The 20,232-nt window shown below is 53.2% G+C and overlaps 1 protein-coding gene across 6 annotated transcripts in view; it reads right to left on the minus strand.

Moving 5' to 3' along the window:
- SLC38A10 (solute carrier family 38 member 10) overlaps nucleotides 1-15,242 on the minus strand; it is a 39,071-nt gene extending 23,829 nt beyond the window's left edge. For 4 of the 6 annotated variants that reach the window (XM_057501803.1, XM_036910571.2, XM_036910570.2 and 1 more), the window contains exons 1-8: nucleotides 14,850-15,242; nucleotides 12,138-12,255; nucleotides 7,055-7,100; nucleotides 6,112-6,205; nucleotides 5,836-5,979; nucleotides 4,962-5,086; nucleotides 2,075-2,177; nucleotides 1,071-1,253 (exon numbers count right to left, since the gene is read on the minus strand). In XM_057501803.1, the coding sequence (XP_057357786.1) occupies nucleotides 1,071-1,253; nucleotides 2,075-2,177; nucleotides 4,962-5,086; nucleotides 5,836-5,979; nucleotides 6,112-6,205; nucleotides 7,055-7,100; nucleotides 12,138-12,255; nucleotides 14,850-14,948 (912 nt within the window). In that variant the 5' untranslated portion in view covers nucleotides 14,949-15,242. Of the gene's footprint in view, nucleotides 1-1,070; nucleotides 1,254-2,074; nucleotides 2,178-4,961; nucleotides 5,087-5,835; nucleotides 5,980-6,111; nucleotides 6,206-6,974; nucleotides 6,995-7,054; nucleotides 7,101-12,137; nucleotides 12,256-14,849 lie in introns of those variants that run through there. The other 2 variants (XM_057501804.1, XM_057501805.1) reach the window with 2 other exon arrangements.
- Between the last annotated feature and the right edge of the window lie 4,990 nt (nucleotides 15,243-20,232).

Consider the following 20,232-nt stretch of genomic DNA (forward strand, 5'->3'; position numbering starts at 1 on the left):
TCAAGAAGGAGACTACAGCCAGGTAAGCTGACCCCCTCCCCAAGGGACAAGGTGCTAAACCATGCTGCAGTGGCACCCGAGTAGGGGCTGCCCGTCCCTTAGGGCCTGGCCTCTGGCGTGAGCTACTGTCTCTGGTGGCGGAATCCCTGCTGACCATGTAGACAGGCAAGCCCCGTCCCGGCTATTTTGGAGCCCAGGAGCCACCCTCCCAGTCCGGCTGTTGGCCTGTCACCTAGAGCTCTTAGACCACATCCCCCGGCCCTGAGGCCTAAGCAGTTCAGGCAGAACTTGTGTGGCCACCATGAGTCCTGGCGGATGCCACAGACCAGGCTCAAGGACTTGGAGCAGGACGTGGGACCTTGCCACAGGAAAAACACTGAGGGCCCATGGGCTCCAAGACCCCCACATCCTGTGCACAAGCTAGTACGTGGGCACCTTCTGTTGTTCTCAACAACAGGGAGCCTGGGAAGCTTTTGGTTCTAACCCGCACATTTGAGAACTTGTAAAAGGACTAAGCAGCGCCGTGCCTGCACATGATAGTGAGTGACACTCAGCCTCTCTCACGGCTCAGACAGCTCTTGTCAAACTGTTTAAATTTGCAGTTACACAAACGTAAAGAGAATAGAGCCCACCTGCCCACCAGGCCACCATCAGCTCCTGCCAACTGAGGCGGCTCCTGCAGGCTCCCCTCCGCTCCTCCCCCGCCAAGGCTGCGCTGAGGCAAGCCCCCAATTTCCTGCTGCTTCTCTGATTTCAGGATGACAGCAACATAGCTGGGAACTCAGAGGGAACAGCCTAGCCCGCTTGGACCCTGGACCTGACTCCGTGTCCCTTGTGTGAATACGTCCCTGTTTATCCTGGCGCTGTCTCTTTTCCCTAAAGTTGGTGTTTTTTAAAAATTAAAGATTTCATTTTAGTTGAAGCTTCTTTCTTTCTAACTAGGGAAAGCTCCCTGTACCACTGCCCAGGAAGCAAAGCATGAGCAAAACCTGATAGAAGAGAACGTAACTGAGATCAGGAAAAGAACATTTCCCAGCAAAATGTCACCTGAAGGGCCTCGAGAACCTTACCTGCTGTTCAAAAAGCAGTGTGTTCAAGGCCTGCCGGCAGGGCAGGATCATCATGGGGAAGCCCACGGCCACCGACATCACGAAGCCCACGCGGATCATCTCGGTCACCAGGCTAGAGGGGAAGTGCATCAGCACGTTGCCCACGATGGCCTCCGTGAAGCTCACGTAGCCAAAGAAGCCCACCTGCGGAAGGACAAGGTGGGAGCGTGTGGCAGGCCCCAAACGGCCTGTGAGCTGCCTCGCACGCAGCTCCAGCCAGATCCGAGGCTTGCGATGTCCCTCAGGTGCCTGGCTCACGAAATTCCTCCCTTGATAACCGGACAGCTAAGCCTGCAGGTGGGGGTCGGGCAGGGCTTTCCACAAGGACAGCAGACCCCAAGAGCTGCGTGCATGCAGAGGAAGCCCCAGGATGCCCAGCATGTCCCGCAGAGCGCCCATCTTCATCTGTTCAGAACCTGCACCAGGGAACCGCGGGGGGCACAGTGCTCCCTCAGGGACTATGTGTCGAGGATGACCTGCACAGACCACCGCCAAGTGCAGCGGAACAGTTATTGTTTTAGCATGTTTACGACCATACTTGAAACATGAACACACAAACAGGACCATCAGGAAGACCGGGGAGACGCCTGCCGAAGTGGCCACTGGGAGTGCCCACAGCAGGCCCGAGGCTTTCATCCTCTGTTCTGTCCATGTTCCCGTGGCTGGTGAGCAGCCACGCCCCTCTCTGCAGTGAGCTGGCAGAGGTCTTGCCAAGGCAGTGGGAGGCGTACCAGGGCCGGCCCTGTGTGGAGGCGCTGCTCTGAGCCTGGGAGACCCCACACCCCGGGGCAGAAGCGGGCTCAGGGCCAGCCCTGCACTTTGCTGGGGTTCTTCCCCTCGGCCACCAGGCTCTGGGACAGGAGAGCAAAGGACAAGCCGCACGGGTCAAGAGCCAAGTCTATTCCTAAGGGGCCGGAAGCATGTCCCACTGGCACTACTGCCAGTGACACCTGAAAGGTTCCTACCAGGACGTAGAAGGTGGTGACCACGTTGAGGGAGGAGGCAAAAATGGAGCTCATGGTTTTCACCGATGGCTCATCCAGGCTGTCATAGGTGGGCAGGACCTGGCTGTGTGAAAACAAGAGACTTCACCAAGCAGATTCCAGAGAAAGACACACCCCCTCCAGCTGCGCGATTCCCAGGCCCGGGCCAAGAGGCTGACACCCTTCTTCCCCCCACACTTCCCACCACACTTGATTTTGCAATACTACAGCCACAGATGCGCGGTGTGTGCTCAGGGCCCTCCCCAGTGCGCTCTCTGTAAACATCTCAGAAGTGCCACAGAATGAAAGGCTGCCTGTTCCACGGAAGCAGGAGCGTGACTGCTCCAGGGGGGGCTGGGCTGGGCTGGGGCAGCCGTGTTTACAGGGGAAGCAGGAAGCGGTGCAGAGCCTTGCTGTTGAATGAACGGAAAGTTAAACAAACATAAGCCGGCCGGGCCGCCCGCCCATCTCAGCGCCTCCGCACAGGCGACCACAGCCAACATGGGTAGGGCAAGAGCGGCTTCTGTCCCATGGCCCACGGCCAGCAGTGCAGCACTGCTGGGGGGTGGGAGCAAACAGCAGGTCCCTGAGGGCAGTGGGCAGACAGCGAGCATGGTGGGGGAGGATGCTGTGCCAGGGGCGCTCGTACAAGGGAGCAGGGGACAAGCTCTGTGATAAGAGCAAATCATGGAGAGGCGGCCTCTGTCCATCTTGGCTGTTGTTGCGTCCTGCACTCTCGGACACGGCTCCCCTGCTGCCGGGGCCAGGTAGTCAGCAGGGAGCACAGCTGGGAGGGGCGGGAAATCATCAGCCCACAAGTGGACAAGCACAACAGGGGGCCAAACTCCAAAACCACCTTTAAAATGTGGAAGGAAAAAGGAGAGGACATGCCAGCTTCTACAAAGTGACATGAGGGCATGGTTGCAGGGAGCCGCAGGGTAGGCCAGGCAGTAGAGGCTGACCCCGTTTCCCTCAGCTCACACACACTCCCGTGTCAGCGCACCCGCAGCACACAGGGGTCGCCCACGGACAGCTCCCCTTGGCCTGGATGGAGGGCCCGAGGCAGCCACATGCCCGTGTAGCCCAGGAAGAGGACAGAGGCCCACAGGGGAAAAGGAACATCTAAGTGCTGGCCAGCTCTCGGGCTGGAGCAGGGTCCACCCAAGGGATTGCCAGCTTGGGGGAGCACCAGATCCCAGGACAGTGGCTTCCCTACCCGGCTCCCCACTCACACGGGGAGGAGTCCCTGCCACAGGGTCAGGGACTGTGGGGAGAGGCTGTGCTTGGCACTCAGTCATGGGAAAGGATGGAAAGGCTGAGGCGCTGGCCCCCTCCAATCCTGCCCATGCCCCAGAAACCCCCGATGGTGGGAGCCACATGCCCCCACAGCAGTGCCGCCTCACACCCTGTGGAGCATTCAGACCACCCACCTCACTAAGCCTCCTGACTCAGTTTACCTGGGTCAGATGGTGCTTTCCACACACAGCCCTGTCCACACTCTTCACCTGCCCCAAGGCACAGACCCAGGCCTCCAAGTGAACTAGGCCCTCTGTGCTCCACACTCTCTCGGCCGCTTCTCTGGGCCACAAGACCTGGTGGTTCTGCACCATCAAGTATTCATTTACTACGAAGACCAGAAAGGGCCAGAGAGCAACGGCAAGGCCCAGGCCTGGCCCTGCAGCAAGGAGCCGCACCCGGCACGCACAGCAGGGCAGCCAGTGGGAGGGAAGGGCCCGGCTCTGCCCTCGGCAAATGTGGATGCTTTTAGGGGAAGCGAGGCCAGCAAACTGGCCACACCAAGCCGCACAGCCCCTCACCAGCCTCTCCGTGGGAAGAACGTGGGTGTATCTGCAAGTCCGACACCCTCTGTGAGCAGAACCAGACGTGTGCTCGTGACCCTTCTAGAACCTATAATCTGAACTAAGAGCCAAACCAACAGACATACGTTGGCTGCCACATAACCACCATCCAAGAACCCAACCATGGGGTCATTTTAAAAAGGCAAAGTCACAGACAAAAAGACAACTGGAACTAGGCACGCGGTACGAGAATGTAACTTCCGTCATTGACTGTTAACGGGGACTTTAAACAGCAGGAGTGGGGCAGGTTCTGTGGGGACCGAGCTGCCAAGAGACGGTAAGTGGGAAACGATGATTTGGATCTCACATGTGGGTGTGAACAGCAGTATGACAAATTTTATCTGTCAAGTTAGTTTACGACTAGCAAAATCCATGCCCACTAGAGCTACGGGGGCCTGCTCCAAGCCCCACACGATGGTCTTTTCCCGCCCACGCTGGATTTACACATCTCTTGCGTAGGTTACCCTTCTGACCGGGCATAAACCACTGGCTCTCATCTTTTGGTGGAGAGGGTAACATTGCTGGAATTATGAAAACAGCCTGGTCTGCATTTACAGAGCTGTGTGTGCCAGAGAGAAGCACACTTGCATGCATGCACACAGCCCCTGAAAGAGTCCCAGCAGCAGTCTGAAGTCAATGTTTGCGCAATCTTTTAAATATTCTCACATGAACAGCTAAATTCTGGCAAAATGCTTGGGACTCTGTGAATCAGATGGTTTCGGGCTGTTCTGTGTTGCCCACAGCCAACTCTTCTCGTGGGGATTTGGCAAACCAGGGTTCTCACCCAGCAGTGCCGGCAACATATCCCAGATAAAGTCAACTTCTGTCTGGATAGAAACAGCTATCTTCAACTTGGAGGGGGAAGAGGTCGCAATGGAATAAGACATTACTCTTGAGTGGCCTGTAGCATCCAATTAAAGAAAACCCACAGCCCTGTCTCCCGGCATCAGACCCCCACCTCGCAGAACACGTCCGCATCTCGGAGCCCCTTGGGAGTGGGCGGTACTTACGACTGGCAGGCAAAGGACATGCCGAAGATGGGGATGCAGCGGAAGACACCCTCCCAGCGGACATAGCGGACCCTCTGCAGCCACTGCCCCCCAAAGAGGCCATGCTTGAGGGAGGAGAGCACGATCTGCGGCAGGAAGGCAAGGGTTGGGACCATCAGCCAATGACACCCGCGGCTGCTGGGCTGAGGCTGGGTTGGACAGGAGAACAGGCAGATGGCTCAGGTCCTACACCCTGCAGGGCTCACTGCCCTCTGAGCCGGGCAAGCCCACTCATGCACACAGGAAGCAGGAGACCTACATCGGCTGCCCCAGAGGCCCCAGGGGCCGGGACCATCCCCCAAACTGGGCAAGTCCTTCCCCCAGCCCCACTGACAGACCCACCAAGCCTGGGCTAGCTGCAGAGCAGGGGTAACAGTCACTGGTGACAGCCACCCGGTGCTGTGAGGTTCTCAGGCTCCGTTCTCTCAGGACCAGTCCTTTCCCACCTCCCCAGGAGGGGGCAGCCAGGGCTAGGTCCTGGGGCCCTGCACTTGGTAAGAATGGGGCCTCCTGAGCAGCTGGCTGTCAACACTCATTCAGAAAACCTCTTGCCCCTTGTGACAGAGTGCTGGCACCATGACTTCTGGTCACTGATCCCATGTAAAACACCCTTTGCCCAATGAGGAGCACCCACTTTTGCCTCTCAGGGAGCCAGCTGCTGGCCTGCCTGGAGCCCCCCACTCCTGCCAGCAGCTACACCTGAGCCAGGCACCCAGCCAGCCCCCAGGGGCTCACATGGGCCATCCCAGCACTATTCCTAGGCTCTGAGCCCTTTGGCCATCATCCCCAGGAGGCAACTGGAGCCAGACCAGAGCCTCAAGTGCCTGACACTCACCACAAACATGAACACAGTGTAGAAGATGAGGGCCATGGCGCTGAAGGACTGGATGGAGGCCATCATGTTCCTCTGCAGGCTGAGTGGGAGCACGATGCACAGGGACACCGTGAAGAGCAGGAGCATGCGGAAGGTACCAGTCACCTGGAGGGGCCACCCAGTCAGTCTGAGCCTGCAGCTGGGCCTGGGCCCAACCCAGCCTAGGGTGGAAAGAAGCTCCTCCCAGCCTGCCCTCCTGTGCCCACAGGCAGCCGTGAGCACCCAGGACCTCCTTACCTGGAAACCAAATAGCCGAGCAAAGAAATTGGACCCCAAATCACCAATGACAACGTAGAAGGCGATGCAGGTCCCTAGCATCAGCCCAATCATGCTGCAGGGAAGGCAGGCAAGTAGAAAGGGCGTTTCACCAGGAGCCTGCTGCCTCCCCGCCTTAGCCAAGCGCCAGCCTAGACTGCGCCTCTGGTCTGGGGAAGAAGCCCCGAACCCCAGCCCTGTTCCTGCTGTGTCGCTGCTGACACGTGACAACCCAAAGGCTGGGTTGTCGACCCAAAGATTCGGTTTCGAATGGGCAACAGCTTATAGAACTTGGGTGTGTCTGATGGGGTTCACTGCTTTACTTGGAATGAATACGGAACAACACTGAACCTTCCTTTACATGGTGTTACGTGTTCCTCTCCATAGGAGGTTCTGAAAGTTCTTTCAGGGGCTACTAAAAGGCACTGTGATGCTAGAGAAGTTAAAAGAACAATCAACTGCTCTCAAAAAGGGTTGTTCTTTTGAATTTACAATTCCCTAATTTAGAAACCTGAAAGTACAATTTCCTGGCAGTTTTTTCATCTCATAAAATTTTACTCCAAAGAGAAAGATGTGACCTTTCCAATTTAATACTACCTTTACATAACAGTGTTTGGGCGTAGGGGGAGTCTGAGTTTCGGGAACAGTGCTGAGGGATTCACTATGACCAAGGAGCCCTATTTGGCTGTGTTCCCCAAATTTTACATTTTTATATTTTTCTTAGTAAGACTTAAATAAGGTTTTCAGCCTTGACACTAATCATTTTAAGGGTACAATAAATTGAACTTTCAACTATTTAACAAGTAACACTTCAGAAAAATACTGTAAGTTATAAGTCAATGCACATCTGGAACACAATGCCTGTCTGGTGACAATCCTGGAGGTTCTCCTCAGCTGCAAGGGAACAGGGAGGTGCACCACACACCTGGTCTCCACCAGCATCTTCCCTGCTTTTCCGTAGGCGTGCAATGCTAGTGCAAAAGAGAAGAAAGTTATGTTCGTTATGCTTCAGAAGATTGGAGACTGTTGAGAATTAGGCTTGGGGTTGATTAACGATTGTGCATTGAGTCCCCTATACAGAATTTTATTGTTGTTAACAACCATTTGATCAATAAATATGAGAGATGCCCTCTCCAAAAAAAAAAAAAAAAGAGAAGAAAGTTAATGCCCAATCCAAATCTGAGAGGCACATCAGCAAACATGTTCCTGATAAAAGTTGTGAAGGGCAATTGGACAAAAATCCATTGTCCTGGCGTTTCAAGGGCATAAGGGTAATTTAAAATTTTGGTCTCGTCCTTTTTTAGGGTCTACCATTCCACAAATGGAAATCACAAAAAACAAGAACAAAGCAAGGAAAAGACATAGGCAGGTTGTTTTTTTTCACTAAAACAAAGAAGAAAAGAAAAAAAAACCTGTCCTTTGGAAGTAGGCAGCCGTGAAGGCGGCCTGCCCAAGGAGGAGCTGCGACGAGCAGGGGCCACGGGATGGAGCCCAGGTGCCGGAGGGCTTGGCCAGCACCAGCCCCAGGCCCAGGCCCAGCACATCCCAAAGGGACTCGGCTAAGGGCTTTGATGTCCACTTTTTGTGATTTCAGAAGAAAATATGGAGAGTCCTTTCAAGCGTGGCACACTTGGATGGGAGGAGAGGAGCACTCCCCGGCCTGCCCGCTTTGGGGCAGACATTCAAGGAACTGGACTGGTAACAGCACCCAGCATGCCACCCAGCGTGTCCTGCTGGGGAGGAGCCGCCCACCTGTCCTTCCTTCCTGACAACAGCTGCTTCAGGCAGATGACAGATCAAGAGCTGACTCGGCAAGGCCCCTTCCAGGACCTAACAGTGGTGACCCTGCCTCCCTCCCATGGTCAGTGGGACAAGGGCAGGGCGCAGTTCTAATCTCTGAGGAGCAGCCAGAAAGGGGTGTATGTGACAGGACAGCCCAGCTTCCTGCCCCTTGCTCCTCCCATACACGGGAGTCAGGGCCTTCCAAGGAGACACGGAAAACAGGGAACACACAGGCCAGTTGGTATGAATGAACCCAAAAAACACTCATGACTTTTAAATTACTTAGGAAGAGGCACAGTGTTGCCAAAAGCAAGTGAGCTTCGCATCTGACACAGGTGACGCAGGCCATGAAGGGGCAGACGGCTGTGAGCAGCAAAGGCTTCTGCCTCAGGGGTCGCCCCTGCCCTCCTGGCTGGTCTGACCCCTCTGCGGAGACTCACATCTCAGGTTCCTCGAATGAAGCTCGTTTGCATCATGGAAACCAAGATAAGATCTTTGCATGGAATGCTGACCAAGGTCAAGCTGAGAATTTCAAAAACTAAGAACTCCAGACAGCGGACAGCAGCCCAATGCCATGCTGTCACCAAAAGGAGGTGCTCCAAGCTCCTCAAGGACAGCTGTCAGGCAGCATGGCCCCAGACATGACACAAAATGTGGAGGTGGCCCTGCTCCCAGCCATCCCAGTCTTTCAACAAAAGCAAGCAGAGTATCCACAGCACATTCCAAAAGTTCAGCATACTCCATCAGAGAAAGTTCCAGAACACACCTGCATCCTGGGCAGAGAAGAAAAGGAAGGTCCTCTTGGAAGTCAGAAGACCAAGTCAGGAGATGGCAATCTTCATCCAGAAAGACTCAACTGGTCCCCAGAATGACATCCTAATGGGGGCTGCCCCAGGGTACCGCCCGAGCTGAGACAGGCCTGCTGTTCCAGATCCCTGCACCCCCCATTCTACCCACTTTCTTCACCTCGGGTCAGCCCCCCAACTCCTCACACCATTTCAAGCATCAATCCTTCGCAACCTCTAACCCCAAGTCTCAAATACGAACGCCTGGAGCCCCTACTCTAGCCTCCCCCCCAGCACGGCGTGGGGACAGGGCCTTGCTTCACCCGCGGTGGGCACTCTGCAGCTCACGGGCCAGGCCTCGGGGACGAGGAGACAGCACAGCCGAACCCTGGTCTAACAGTGATGCTGCTTCCCGAGGAGCTCCGACTAGCACCAGGAGTGGCTCTCCGGTCTTTCCCACCCGCCTGCCCCACATCCATCCCCTGGCCTCCAAGACACTGGGTCGCCTTCTTCTCCTGGGGCCCCAGCCTGGCCTGCAGTTCCATGGCTGCTGTGCAGCCACCCTACTCCCACTCCCACTCTCGCCACCTATCACCCAAAGCCTCCTGCTTGTCAACACCTGACAGCAGCAGGGCACAGAAAGGGGTGCACACACCAAATCCCACTGCTTAAGATGCAGGGGACAACCTGAAGCCAGCCATCCTCAGAGCCAGGCCATGGATGGCATTTGACTCCCCACTACCCCCTGCAATAAACATTTGTTGGATGAAGAAGGGGCGTGAGACCCCCAGGGTCAAAAGCTTGGCTTTACAGCCTCATTCTCCAGGGCAAGTATCCACATGTGCGGACCACACATCCGAGGACAGGCAGGGAGAAAACTGGCTGGACGGGTCCTCCGCAGTCCCAGGTCCAGAGTGGGCGGCAGGCTGGCCAGGGCCACAGAAACCTGGGCAGTCAGATGATGGAGCCAGAAGCATCTACTCCTCTCACAACTGAGAGCTCAGAGGCCAACTAGCTGGTTTATCTGTACATCTTCTGTAAATGAGGATTAGAAAAGTCTACATAAACTACAGGACAGGCAGGTAAGAAGTGGAGAGAATTCACAAAAAAGAGCTCACAAACGGAACACCACGAAACACACAGATCACACCAACAAAAAATCTACCAGATGACAGTTCGGTACTGTCATTCCCCAAACGGGCAAAGTTCATTCTCCAGCAGATGGCTCCACACCGGCCATGGCAGAGGGGGCAATGCTGTGACCACTGCCTAGAGTTACCCAAACTGAGACGCTGTACAAACTCAAAGTCACATCTCAGCACGCCAGACATCACTCAGAGAAAGCTGCCCACCTGTCTGCAGAGCACGTATGGTTCAAACAGGCTATTTGTTCGAGCTGTGTCTGCTGCTCCAGGAATTTCCACACCATCCCCTCACTGTTTCCCAGTCTGGACTGGACATGAGCCATCTGTCCATCTCCTTCACCCCACAGCTGCCCAATGTCCATGGATCCAGCAGATGACACAGGAGCTGGGGGTCTGCTGACAAAGGCTGACTGTCCTGGCCCTGCAGCACCAGGATGCAGTCAGGGCTGTCCCCTTGGGCTACCCTCTCTGGCTGCAGTGCAAGCTCTCTGTGGCATCCATTCACCAGGAGAAGGAGGAGGATGGGGAGAAAGGCCCTTTACAGTAGTTTACAGTAGGTCTCCGAACACAGGCAGCAGGAGACGGCCAACAGTGAGGTAGGGCCGCTGACCCACAGGGTCCAAGATTCTCATCTCTTCTTGTCCAGGGCTCCTTTCCAAGTGGCAGGGTCTCTCCATTTCTGAGAGACAGTGCCAAGGCCAAGCCCGGATAAAGGGCAGCTGATGCTGCAGATGGGCCAGGGACTGTGGTGGGGCTCACACAACTGAGCCCTCTCACTTGGTACCACAGACACTACCGGAGACTGATGGTTTCAGATCTTGTTTGTCTCTAGTGGTTAGAACCGGGCTGCAGTCCCCACTGCAGTTAAAGGTAGGAGCCCCACGCTGCCTCCAGGAGGGTGTCCATGGGGCGATTTTCTTTCAGTCTTTCACATCTAACCAAACCGGTTTGCCTGCTCAGGGACTTTCTAAGAATAATCAGACAGACAGCTATCAAAAACCCTGGCCTCCCTCGTCTAGGGTCACCTATCCTCTTCCAGAGCAGAGCCAAGATTCCATGGGGCGTCTACCACAGGAACTCCGCCATGCGGATACCCCTGTGGGGAGAAAAGGGTCACCCCGAAGGCCCCACCCGGCTCTGCGGAGAAGGAAGGGGCCTCCTGGAACACATTCCACTGCAAGCTGAATTAGGTTATCTCACCAACGGTCAAGTTTACCTGGTAAATTTCACTTCCTCAAGTGACTCCAAGAACAATAAAAAAGCCTGACAGCTCCAGCGTCCCCAAAAAAGGAAAGAGAAGGGAGTGCCCCAGCAATTCCAAGTCCAGAACAAATGCTAGTACCCCGGTGCCAATGCAAAGAAGACTGGAAGGAAACGAGAGGCCACGTGGCCACAAGCCCGCGCACGGCTCTTGCAGGTGTTTTTATTTTGTTTGGCCCCTGGGAATCTGCACACCACTTCTCTGCCACGAGAGCTGTGAGCTGAGGGCCAGGCAAGGATCCGCGGGCAACCAAGAGTCCCGGGCACACACTGGCTGGCAGGTCAGGGGCTTTCATCTAGAGGCCAGGAATTCCCCAGACACGCCCAGGCCAGCTCCAGAGAACATGTGTGATTTTTCAACACCCACGTGGAATACCCCCAGAATGGAATGCAGAGCCGAAAGGTTCTGAGGCAGGCAGAGAACGTGGTGTGCACACACCAGCCTGAGCACAGCCGCACAGTGAGAGATCCTGCCCCCCCAGCCAAGCTGCTAGCAGGTCCACACCAAAAGAAAGCAGAAAATGCAGCCTTCTTGCCCTCGGCTGACATAAAGGGAAGAAAGAAAGAACTAAAAGAAATGAAATTGCGACCAACAGCATGAGGAACAGAGAGCATCCAGGGAGATGGTGACTTGATCCCAGCTATAAGCCTGGGCCCAGCAACAGTCTCCTCCGTGGCACTCAAAGTACCATAAGCCTCCCGTCCAGCGCTCCAGGGGAAGGCTCTGGGCGCTCCGGAGAGCAGACAATAAGCAAGCGCCCAAGACGAGTGGGGAAGTGCCTTCCCGCCTGAATCTGCAGGGGGCTCCGTGTATATCTGCTTCAAGAGGAGACAGGTGCACAAGTCACTTCAATTTTGAAACATGTTTACATTGAAAGTTTTTTTAAATTGCATTCAATTTTAAAATAAGAAAAACACTACTGCTCAAGGAACTCTTAGAAGTGACGAGCAAGGACCCCCCCCCCACAAAGAGCACGGTGCTCAGGAAGGTGCTGGGTCAACCCAGCCACCCCCACACAAGAGTCAAGGTCCTCACCCAGGCCAGCGTAGGTCCTCCGCTTGCTCAGGCTGGCAGATTTCACCAAGAACATGCAGGACTGGTGTGTCATCCAAGAACAGAAAACCAAGAGCAGGGCCCCCAGGATGATGCCACACTAGAGGGGTGAAGGAAAGAGACACTGACAAAATAAAACTGCACTGCCTGGCACATGTGTGGCCTACGCAAGCCCCCTGTGCTCCCCTGCCCCTTGTAGAAGCAAGACCCTAGCTGTTCCATTCCCCTGCCTACAGGTGACAATTCCTAGCACTGACAGGGACCCATTCCCTGGATGTGGTGGCCAGTTTGGCCCAGGGACATAAAACCCACGCATGGTTCTGAAAGAGCATCAGGACACGGTTGCCTTCCTGGCCCTTCTGGGAGCCTTAACAAACAGCTAGGTGTGGCCAGCAACTACTCTCCCCGACTGTCTGCACACACCCTACAGTGGGCCACCTTCTAGCCATTTGGATCCAAAGCCACTGTGGTAAACACATTCTGGAAGGAGATTAAAAGTGACATTTACACCTTTCTTATAAGTCGAACAGACACTTACCATCTGACCCAGCAGTTGCACTCACAGGTATTTACCCAAGAGAAATGAAAACATGTGTTCATGCAAAAGCCTGTATGCCAATGTTTATAGCAGGTTTATCTGTAATCCACAAGCTGAAGAAACAAATGTCCTACAGTGCCTACTCAAGCCAAATGCACACACAGCCTACAGCCCAGCTATTCTACTCAAAGGCAAATACCCCAGAAGTGCACACACAGTCAGAGCCCCTGCATGTGTTCACAGGAGCTCCAGATGGAAAACACCATAAATGCCCAGCAAAGGCGAAAGAACAAATGAATTGTGGTATACCCATACAATGGAATCATTTACAAAAAGCTGAAACCAGGCAACACAGATTGGAGGTGCTAAAGTGGGGCGCTAGATGGGTAGTGGGGAGGCAGTGCCTGGAAGGGGCTGGCAGTGATGGTTCCAGAATTTGGGAGCTAGTTATACATACTTGTTCATTTTATGGAAGTTCATCAGGAGTACACCTGAAATCTGTGCACTTGTCTGTATGCATGTTGTATGTCAATAAAATGTTAATTTTTTGTAAAAGCTCCAAAATTACTAAAATCCTCCAAACTAAACAAAAACCCCAAAACAAAACTTTTTTAAATGACATGGCTGCCAGACACTAAAAACACACATCCCCCAAATGCCCGTTGGCCTCTGGTGCTCTGGCCGTGGGCTTCCCACAGAGGAGAGGCTGAGTCCGGATGAGAGCTCCGTCTCAATCGTGCCAGGCCCTCAGGGCAGGGGAACCACTTCTAGTTCTTTGCTTGCACATGGGCCTCCACCACTAAGCTGCCAGCTCTTCCCAAACAAGTAAGTCTGGCCCTTGTTTAAATGCTCTGGCAGGGACTTCACGCCAACCACACGGCAAATCCTCAAAGTCTGGATGGCAGAATTGCCTGGCCTGAACATGTATTTTACAGGTGTCTACACCACAGCCCCACCACAGTGTCACTCTGCAGACGGGCACCAAGAATGGCAGTGTTGGACATGCAGATGCACAACCAGCCAACTACACATCCCAAAGTGCAGTTCTGTGCCAGCAAGTTGCAATGTATGCTGGGAAGCGTAGTCCTGTAGAAACACCCAGCCGGGTTGCCCTCGTTGGGATCCATAATGCCTACAGATGTTGCCCCAGGGGATCCAGAAGCTGCCAGCCTGGCTGTCCACAGATGCCAGTCCTCCCACCCACATGCTTGCCAACCAAGTCAGATCAAGAACTCATGCAGGAACCCTCAACACATTCTCACCCAAATATCCAGATTAAAAAAGATATTTGCTGTTATCCAAAAGATGCTAAATGCAAATTTAAAATTAAACTACAGCTGCCCATTTTCAGTTCCAAAATGTCCATTTTATTTTCATTTTTCTACCTATTTGGTCTCATCATGTGAGGCTCGTCTCTGCAGACTTGGGACTACCTGCCTATCTGCCCCCATCCTCAAGCAAGCCAGCTCTCTCTAGTGGGCAGCTCCTGCCCCGAGGCAGGGGAGCAACTCCAGACATGGCACATATGAAGCTAGGTTTATTTTTAGGAAATGAGTTACCCGACTTGATAATTCCATCAACCTCCCTTTTCTAAAGTCCTGAATGCTTGTGTATTTATAGATTATTTAAATAGAAGCCAAAGGAACCCACATCTCAGAAATGGTGACTTTGCTTCGTGCAGTATTTAATGTTGACATAACACCAATTTTTTAATATTTCAGATTTTTTCCATTGAGGTAACATCTGCATATGGTGAAACGCACACACCTGAAGGGTGCGATCTGGGGGATTTTGCAATCCCCCTGTAACCAACACTGCTATGCAGTTCCAAGGTCTGGGGGCCTGACGTGTGTGCTTCTGAATACAAGAGCAGTCAGGTGAGAGTTAAAAAATAATAAAAACAGCGCTGAATCCTGGTTCACTTTCCATGTCTGGAATATCATTTTGTTTGCTACACTTTGCACTTCGGTCTGAAGTTATGAACGGCTCCAATACTGGGAGCTTTTCACCGAGGGGTCCTCTCGTCCTCTCGGATTTCTCCTCTGACCCAAGGCGGCGGGCCGCGGAGCCGCCTCCACTCGATCCCGGTTCCCCCCGCGGGGCAGAGGGCTTGAGTGGGCGAGCCCGGTCGGCGACCGCCGTCCCGCTGGACTCACCTGTTTGAAGCAGAAGGGCATGGTGAGGACACTGACCCCTACTATGCTGTTCACTATGTTCGTGATCAGCCCCCAGTTGGAGGCGGCGGCCGCGGTCATAGCGTGGGGTCTGGGGCCCGGGAGCCCCGGTCTGAGGAGCCGAGAGGACCGCGGAGAGCGAGACCCTGAGGAGGACGGGCGGCAGCCTGGAGGAGGTGCGAGGGAGGGCGGCGGGGGCAGTCAACCTCCAGGCCCTGCCAGGACCCGCGGCCGCCTCATTCCTTCGTCCCCGCTCGCTCTCGCCGGCTGCCTCCGTGTCCCCGAGCCCAGACCCGGAAGAGCCGCCAGACGCCAACGAGTGACACCTCAGCCGGGCTTCGCGGCTGCCCGGACGCGCACACTTCCGCCTTCCGCGGCGCCTCTGCACGGAAGTGACTTAAGGGGCGGGGCTAGGCTGGTAGGGCACCAATGATAGGCGGGCCTGGAGGGAGACCTCGGGACCCTGCAGGCCAGAAAAGGAGAAGGATGGGGCGGAGCCGACGGGGTAGCGGGGGTTTTTTGTGGGGGCGTGGCCTTGCGGGGGCCCTCGGCGGGTCGCGAACCAATGAGAGACGGGCGCGGGGCTTGTGGGCAGGGCCTGAGGGCGGGCTGCGGGGCGGGTTGCGGGGCGGGTTGCGGGGCGAGGCCGGGGCGGGAGGCGGCACCCTGGTCTCGAGCGCGCGGCTGCTCCCGCAGGTCGGGGCTCCCGAACCCCACCTTGCCAGGGCGGCAGGACTCCCTCCTTCGGGCCTCCATCCGGAAGGGCAGTAGAGGGCAGGAGAGAGAGAGCAACGCTGAGCCTTCCGGGGAGGGGCGGGGGTTCCAGGTTCATTTTCACCAGTTACACCCCTGGAGCGATTTCGGGGCGTGCGCTCGGTGCCTCCGGTGCGGCGCGGAGGCCATAGCTGTCGCAGCCGAGCACCCCAGAGAACTTAGCACCTACGCTTTACTAGTAGACGCTGAGCACAGAGTTGTTCGGTGACTCAGATAATGGCACACAAATCGTAAAAGGGGCCGTGAGGATCTGCCTCTTCCGGGCGGCTCCCTTCGGAACTGTACCCAGAGCGGTGCAAGGAGAGACTCTAACATTCAATAATATTAAAAGCGCAAAGTTAACGCTGTGGGAGAACCGGAGAAGCAGAGACCGAGAAGCCCAGAGAAATCTAGGAGGACTTCAAGAAGGAGGTGATTTCTAGGCTGGGGCTCTGAGGGACAAATGGGATCGGAGTGTAGCAAGGGCTTTGGGGAGGGGATAGAACAGAGAAAGGCCTTGATACTTACGTGAATCCTGGCACCTGGCAAGTGCTCACTGTGTCTGCTGAATGGATGCAGAGACCGGAGGGCTGGGAATGGCCTTCGCAGGAATAAGCAGGCTAGAACTCTGCAGGAAGCATTAAAGGCTGCCAGGAGAGGACAGAGGAGGAACCACGTTTGTAGGCACACGAAGGACCTTAGGTCTTAGAGCAGAGGCTGCTTCCTCAGCTACGGGCAGTGCAGCCACTAAGTAACACTGAGAGGAAGAAGATGAAATGCGGAATAAAGAGTAACTAAATGCTAAGCCAAAATTACCAGTGTCATTCATCAATTTTTATATAAATCATACATTCTATAGCCTGCTTTATATTATGTAACTGTTTATGAAATATGCATGCAAAACAGGATATGAAACTTACATGCTTGTTTTAACAACAATACTCATGAACCCACCATTCAGCTTTAAGACAGAGTATTAGCAAAAACTTCAATCCTCCCTTTGTACACAAATCCACCTTCTCACCCTCTGAACAGCCATCCTGGGATTGTCACTATCCAAATTTTTTTTAATTCATTACGTTTCTTTAAAGGTTTACCATATAGGGACAAATCCCTAAACAATTATGGAGGAGATTACTATTTATCTCTTAATATTCATTTACTCTGTCCTCCAAATTAGCCTGCACATGTGGCTGAATAAAGAATACACTTTCCAGCCTCACCTGCAGCTAACGATGCCCATGTGACTAAGTTCTGGTCAATGAGAAGTGAGCAGAAATGACAAACCCAATTTCTACATCAATCCTTAGAAAGAGGGGTCTGTCCTTCTTCCCACTTTCTTCATCCTGCTGCTGGAACATAGCTGTGATGGTAGGAAACCATGTTGGGCCGTGCAGACAGTGGCAGGAGTGGAGCAATGGTCTAGAAGCCTGGAACCCCTGACAAAGTCACAGAGCAGAGCTACCAACCTAGCCCCTGACCATCTCCACAGACTGCTCTGTGAGACAAACCATCTCGTGTAAGCCATTGTTATTTTGGGCTCTGTTTCATGAAACCAAAGCTGTAGTCTAATTCAATAGTGTATTGGGGCAGGGAGTTTTTGCATTTTTGACTTTTATACTAATGGATTTATACATATATATTCTTCTGCAACTTCCTTTTTCACTCTACTTTGCAAGGTTCATCATCATGTTGCATGTGTTCTAAGTCATTCATGCTTGCTGTTCTATGGAATTTCATTGTTTAAATTGCCCAGAATATATGTATCCATTTCCTGCTGAGGGCACCTGAGCTGTTACCAGTTATTTGCCGTTATAAACAGTGATGCAGTGAACATTATGCTACTTATCATCTCCTTAATATGTTGGAGTTTCTCCAGGGTAAATATGTAGAAGTGGACTTGAAGATTCAAGAGTATGCATACCTTTGATCTTACTGGACATTCCAAATTGCTCTTCAAAGTAGTTATGAGTTCTTGCTTGTTCAGAGGCTGGAAAACTTCCTGTAAAGAGTCAGATAACAAAAATTTTCTGCTTTGCAAGCCGTATGGTCTCTGTCAAAACTATTCAATTCTGCTGTTGTAGTTTGAAAGCAGCCCTAGGCAATAATGTGTCTGTGGTTCAATAAAACTTTATTTACAAAAGCATAGTCTGGCTCATTGGGTCTGTGGGCTGTAGATTGTGGATCCCTGCTCTAAATTATCACTGACATTTGTTATCATTGTGGCCAATCTGGTGAATAAAATGGAATGTCATTGTGGTTTTAATTTGTTCTTCCTAATTACAAATGAGGTTAACCATCTACTCATATTTTCATTGTCCATTTATATTCTGAAATGCCCGTTCATTTTCACCCATTTTTCTAATTAGCTATTTGTCTTTGTCCTTATGAAATTTGAGGAGTTCTTTCCATGTGCTTGATAACTAACCCCACGCCCCTCAGTTTGGGCTTGTTGGGTGCCTCCTTGACGGGTAGTTCTCACTACCGTTGAGACAAATCACTGCAAACTTAGCTTCGCCAACACAAATCCCCTATCATACAGGTAGCTGGCAGAATTTTCGTTAGGGTGATAGGATCAAGGCCCCCATTTTCCTGCCAGCTGCAAACAGAGCCCTTCCCAGCTTCTTGAAGCCACCACATCCCCTGGCTCATGACCCCCTTCCTCCACTTCAAGGCCAGCAAAGGTGGGGAAGGGTCAACTCCCTCTCTCGTGGCATCTCTAGTTTTCCAGCCAGGAAAACGGTCTCCACTTTTAAGGATTCATGTGATTAGATTGAGCCCATCTGGATAATCCAGGATAATCTCCCCATCTCAAGGTCTGTAACCTTAATCACATCTGCAAAGTCCATTTTGACACTTAAGGTGATTCATTCACAGGTTCTGGAGATTCACTGAATCCTATCAGGTGCTGCAAGATTTTGATTTGCCTCATTACTAGTGACGTTCTCTTTGATTAGGTCAGCTTCTCCACCTCAGTTACCTCTTTCTCCTTGGTCATTAATAAGCGGTTTGTGAGGAGGGACTTTGAAACTAAATATTCTGGTCTTTATCAAACTTTTAATTTACTGCTTTATCTACATCCATGTGGACCTGTGTTCTCCTGTTTTATTCAATGGGTTATAATCCATTACTATTACTACTTATTTTGATGCTCAGATTGTCCCAGATTTACACGGTGAGAGCCCCTTCAACTGGCTCCTGTGCCCTCAGGTGTGTCACCAGCATTTTCTGAGCACATCCTCGTTTTCTCCTTCAATAAAAAGTCCCCAGATCAACTTGTCCTTTTCCTGGGACCAGTTGTCTCTCCAGAGTCCTGTTCGTGCTGGTGGAGAAGGTGATAGAAGCCAAGGTCCAGGCCCTGGGTGTGCACAGGTGTTGGGCCGCCGCCACAACTGGGTCTCTCAACAGACAAGCCAGAAGATTGGTGTGCACATGCCACACACTCACATTTAGAGTTCTTAATCTATCTACAGATATCGAAGGCCAGAAGGTCACAGTAACACCTCCAAACAGCCCTGGGGGCCCAGGGCCAGCACCCATCCTGGGGCTCTCCCCACCCGGGTGTGTGATGCCCTGATTGAGGCTGTCCCCCCTCATGTGGGCTCTGGTGCCCCACCCTGGGCTGCCTCCCCCACTACCTGGCCCCCTTCCCCACCCACTTTCGTTCTGAGTGGCCTCCCACCTCCCAAGCCTGCTGGCAGACACTCGCCTCCCCCAGTCCCACCTGAAGGTTTTAGGACTGAAGTGTAAGGTGAAGAGTAGACAAAGAAAAGCAGCACTTGGCCATTTATAAGCCTGCACGCACTCCATACATGCTGGCGCACACGTGATCCAATCCCCACAGCTGGTGGGATGCCCGTGTCCCATGGGAGACTGGAGGTTTCTGGAGCATAAAGGCTGTGTGACCGCAGGCACATTAATGAACCTCTCTGAATCTGCTCCAGGGCACCCATCACTGAAATGGCAGTTCTAAGGGCAGCAACTTTCCAGCAGGTCACTGGAAATGACAGCCATGTCACTGTTCTGGCTCTGGTGCTCTTCAGAGGTGGGAGCTGATACCCACCTTGCATGTGTGTAGTGAGGTGAGGAGACTTTTCCTCCTGCATTTGCGAGGAGAGGGTGTTGCTTTACCAGGGGTGAGTTCTCCACCTTCCCCCACCTCTTGTCCCCTTACCTCAACCCTTGCCAACGGGTTTCAGCCCCGGGTAAGTTCACTTTGGATTCAGTGAGACCAAGGAATGACAATGGAATGTTCTTGGGGTAAAAGAGTTTATTAACCAGCTTTTTGGGCACTGGAGTCATGTCCACATCCAGCAGCCTGCAGGCCTGTAATCCTCCTTGTCTCTGCCTCCACCCAGAGCACTGGGCAGAGCTCTTTCTATAGTGACTCAGTCAATGCTAGCTCATTGCCTCGGGTGTGGAAGCGTTAGCTCAGCAGTACATCGATTACATCATCAAGGAGTTAGGTTCAGGTGAGGATCTGGCCGTAGGAACTTCCATTTTCCCCATAGACCTGCACCACCCAGCCCAGGTTAAACCACGCAGGAGCTGTGGCTGAGTCAGAGAGGGGTGCCCAGGAGCCTCATGTGGGTCAAGCAGGGGTCAAATGTTT

Source organism: Manis pentadactyla, chromosome 4, assembly GCF_030020395.1.
Source record: "Manis pentadactyla isolate mManPen7 chromosome 4, mManPen7.hap1, whole genome shotgun sequence".
In the NCBI taxonomy this organism is placed as follows: Eukaryota; Metazoa; Chordata; class Mammalia; order Pholidota; family Manidae; genus Manis; species Manis pentadactyla.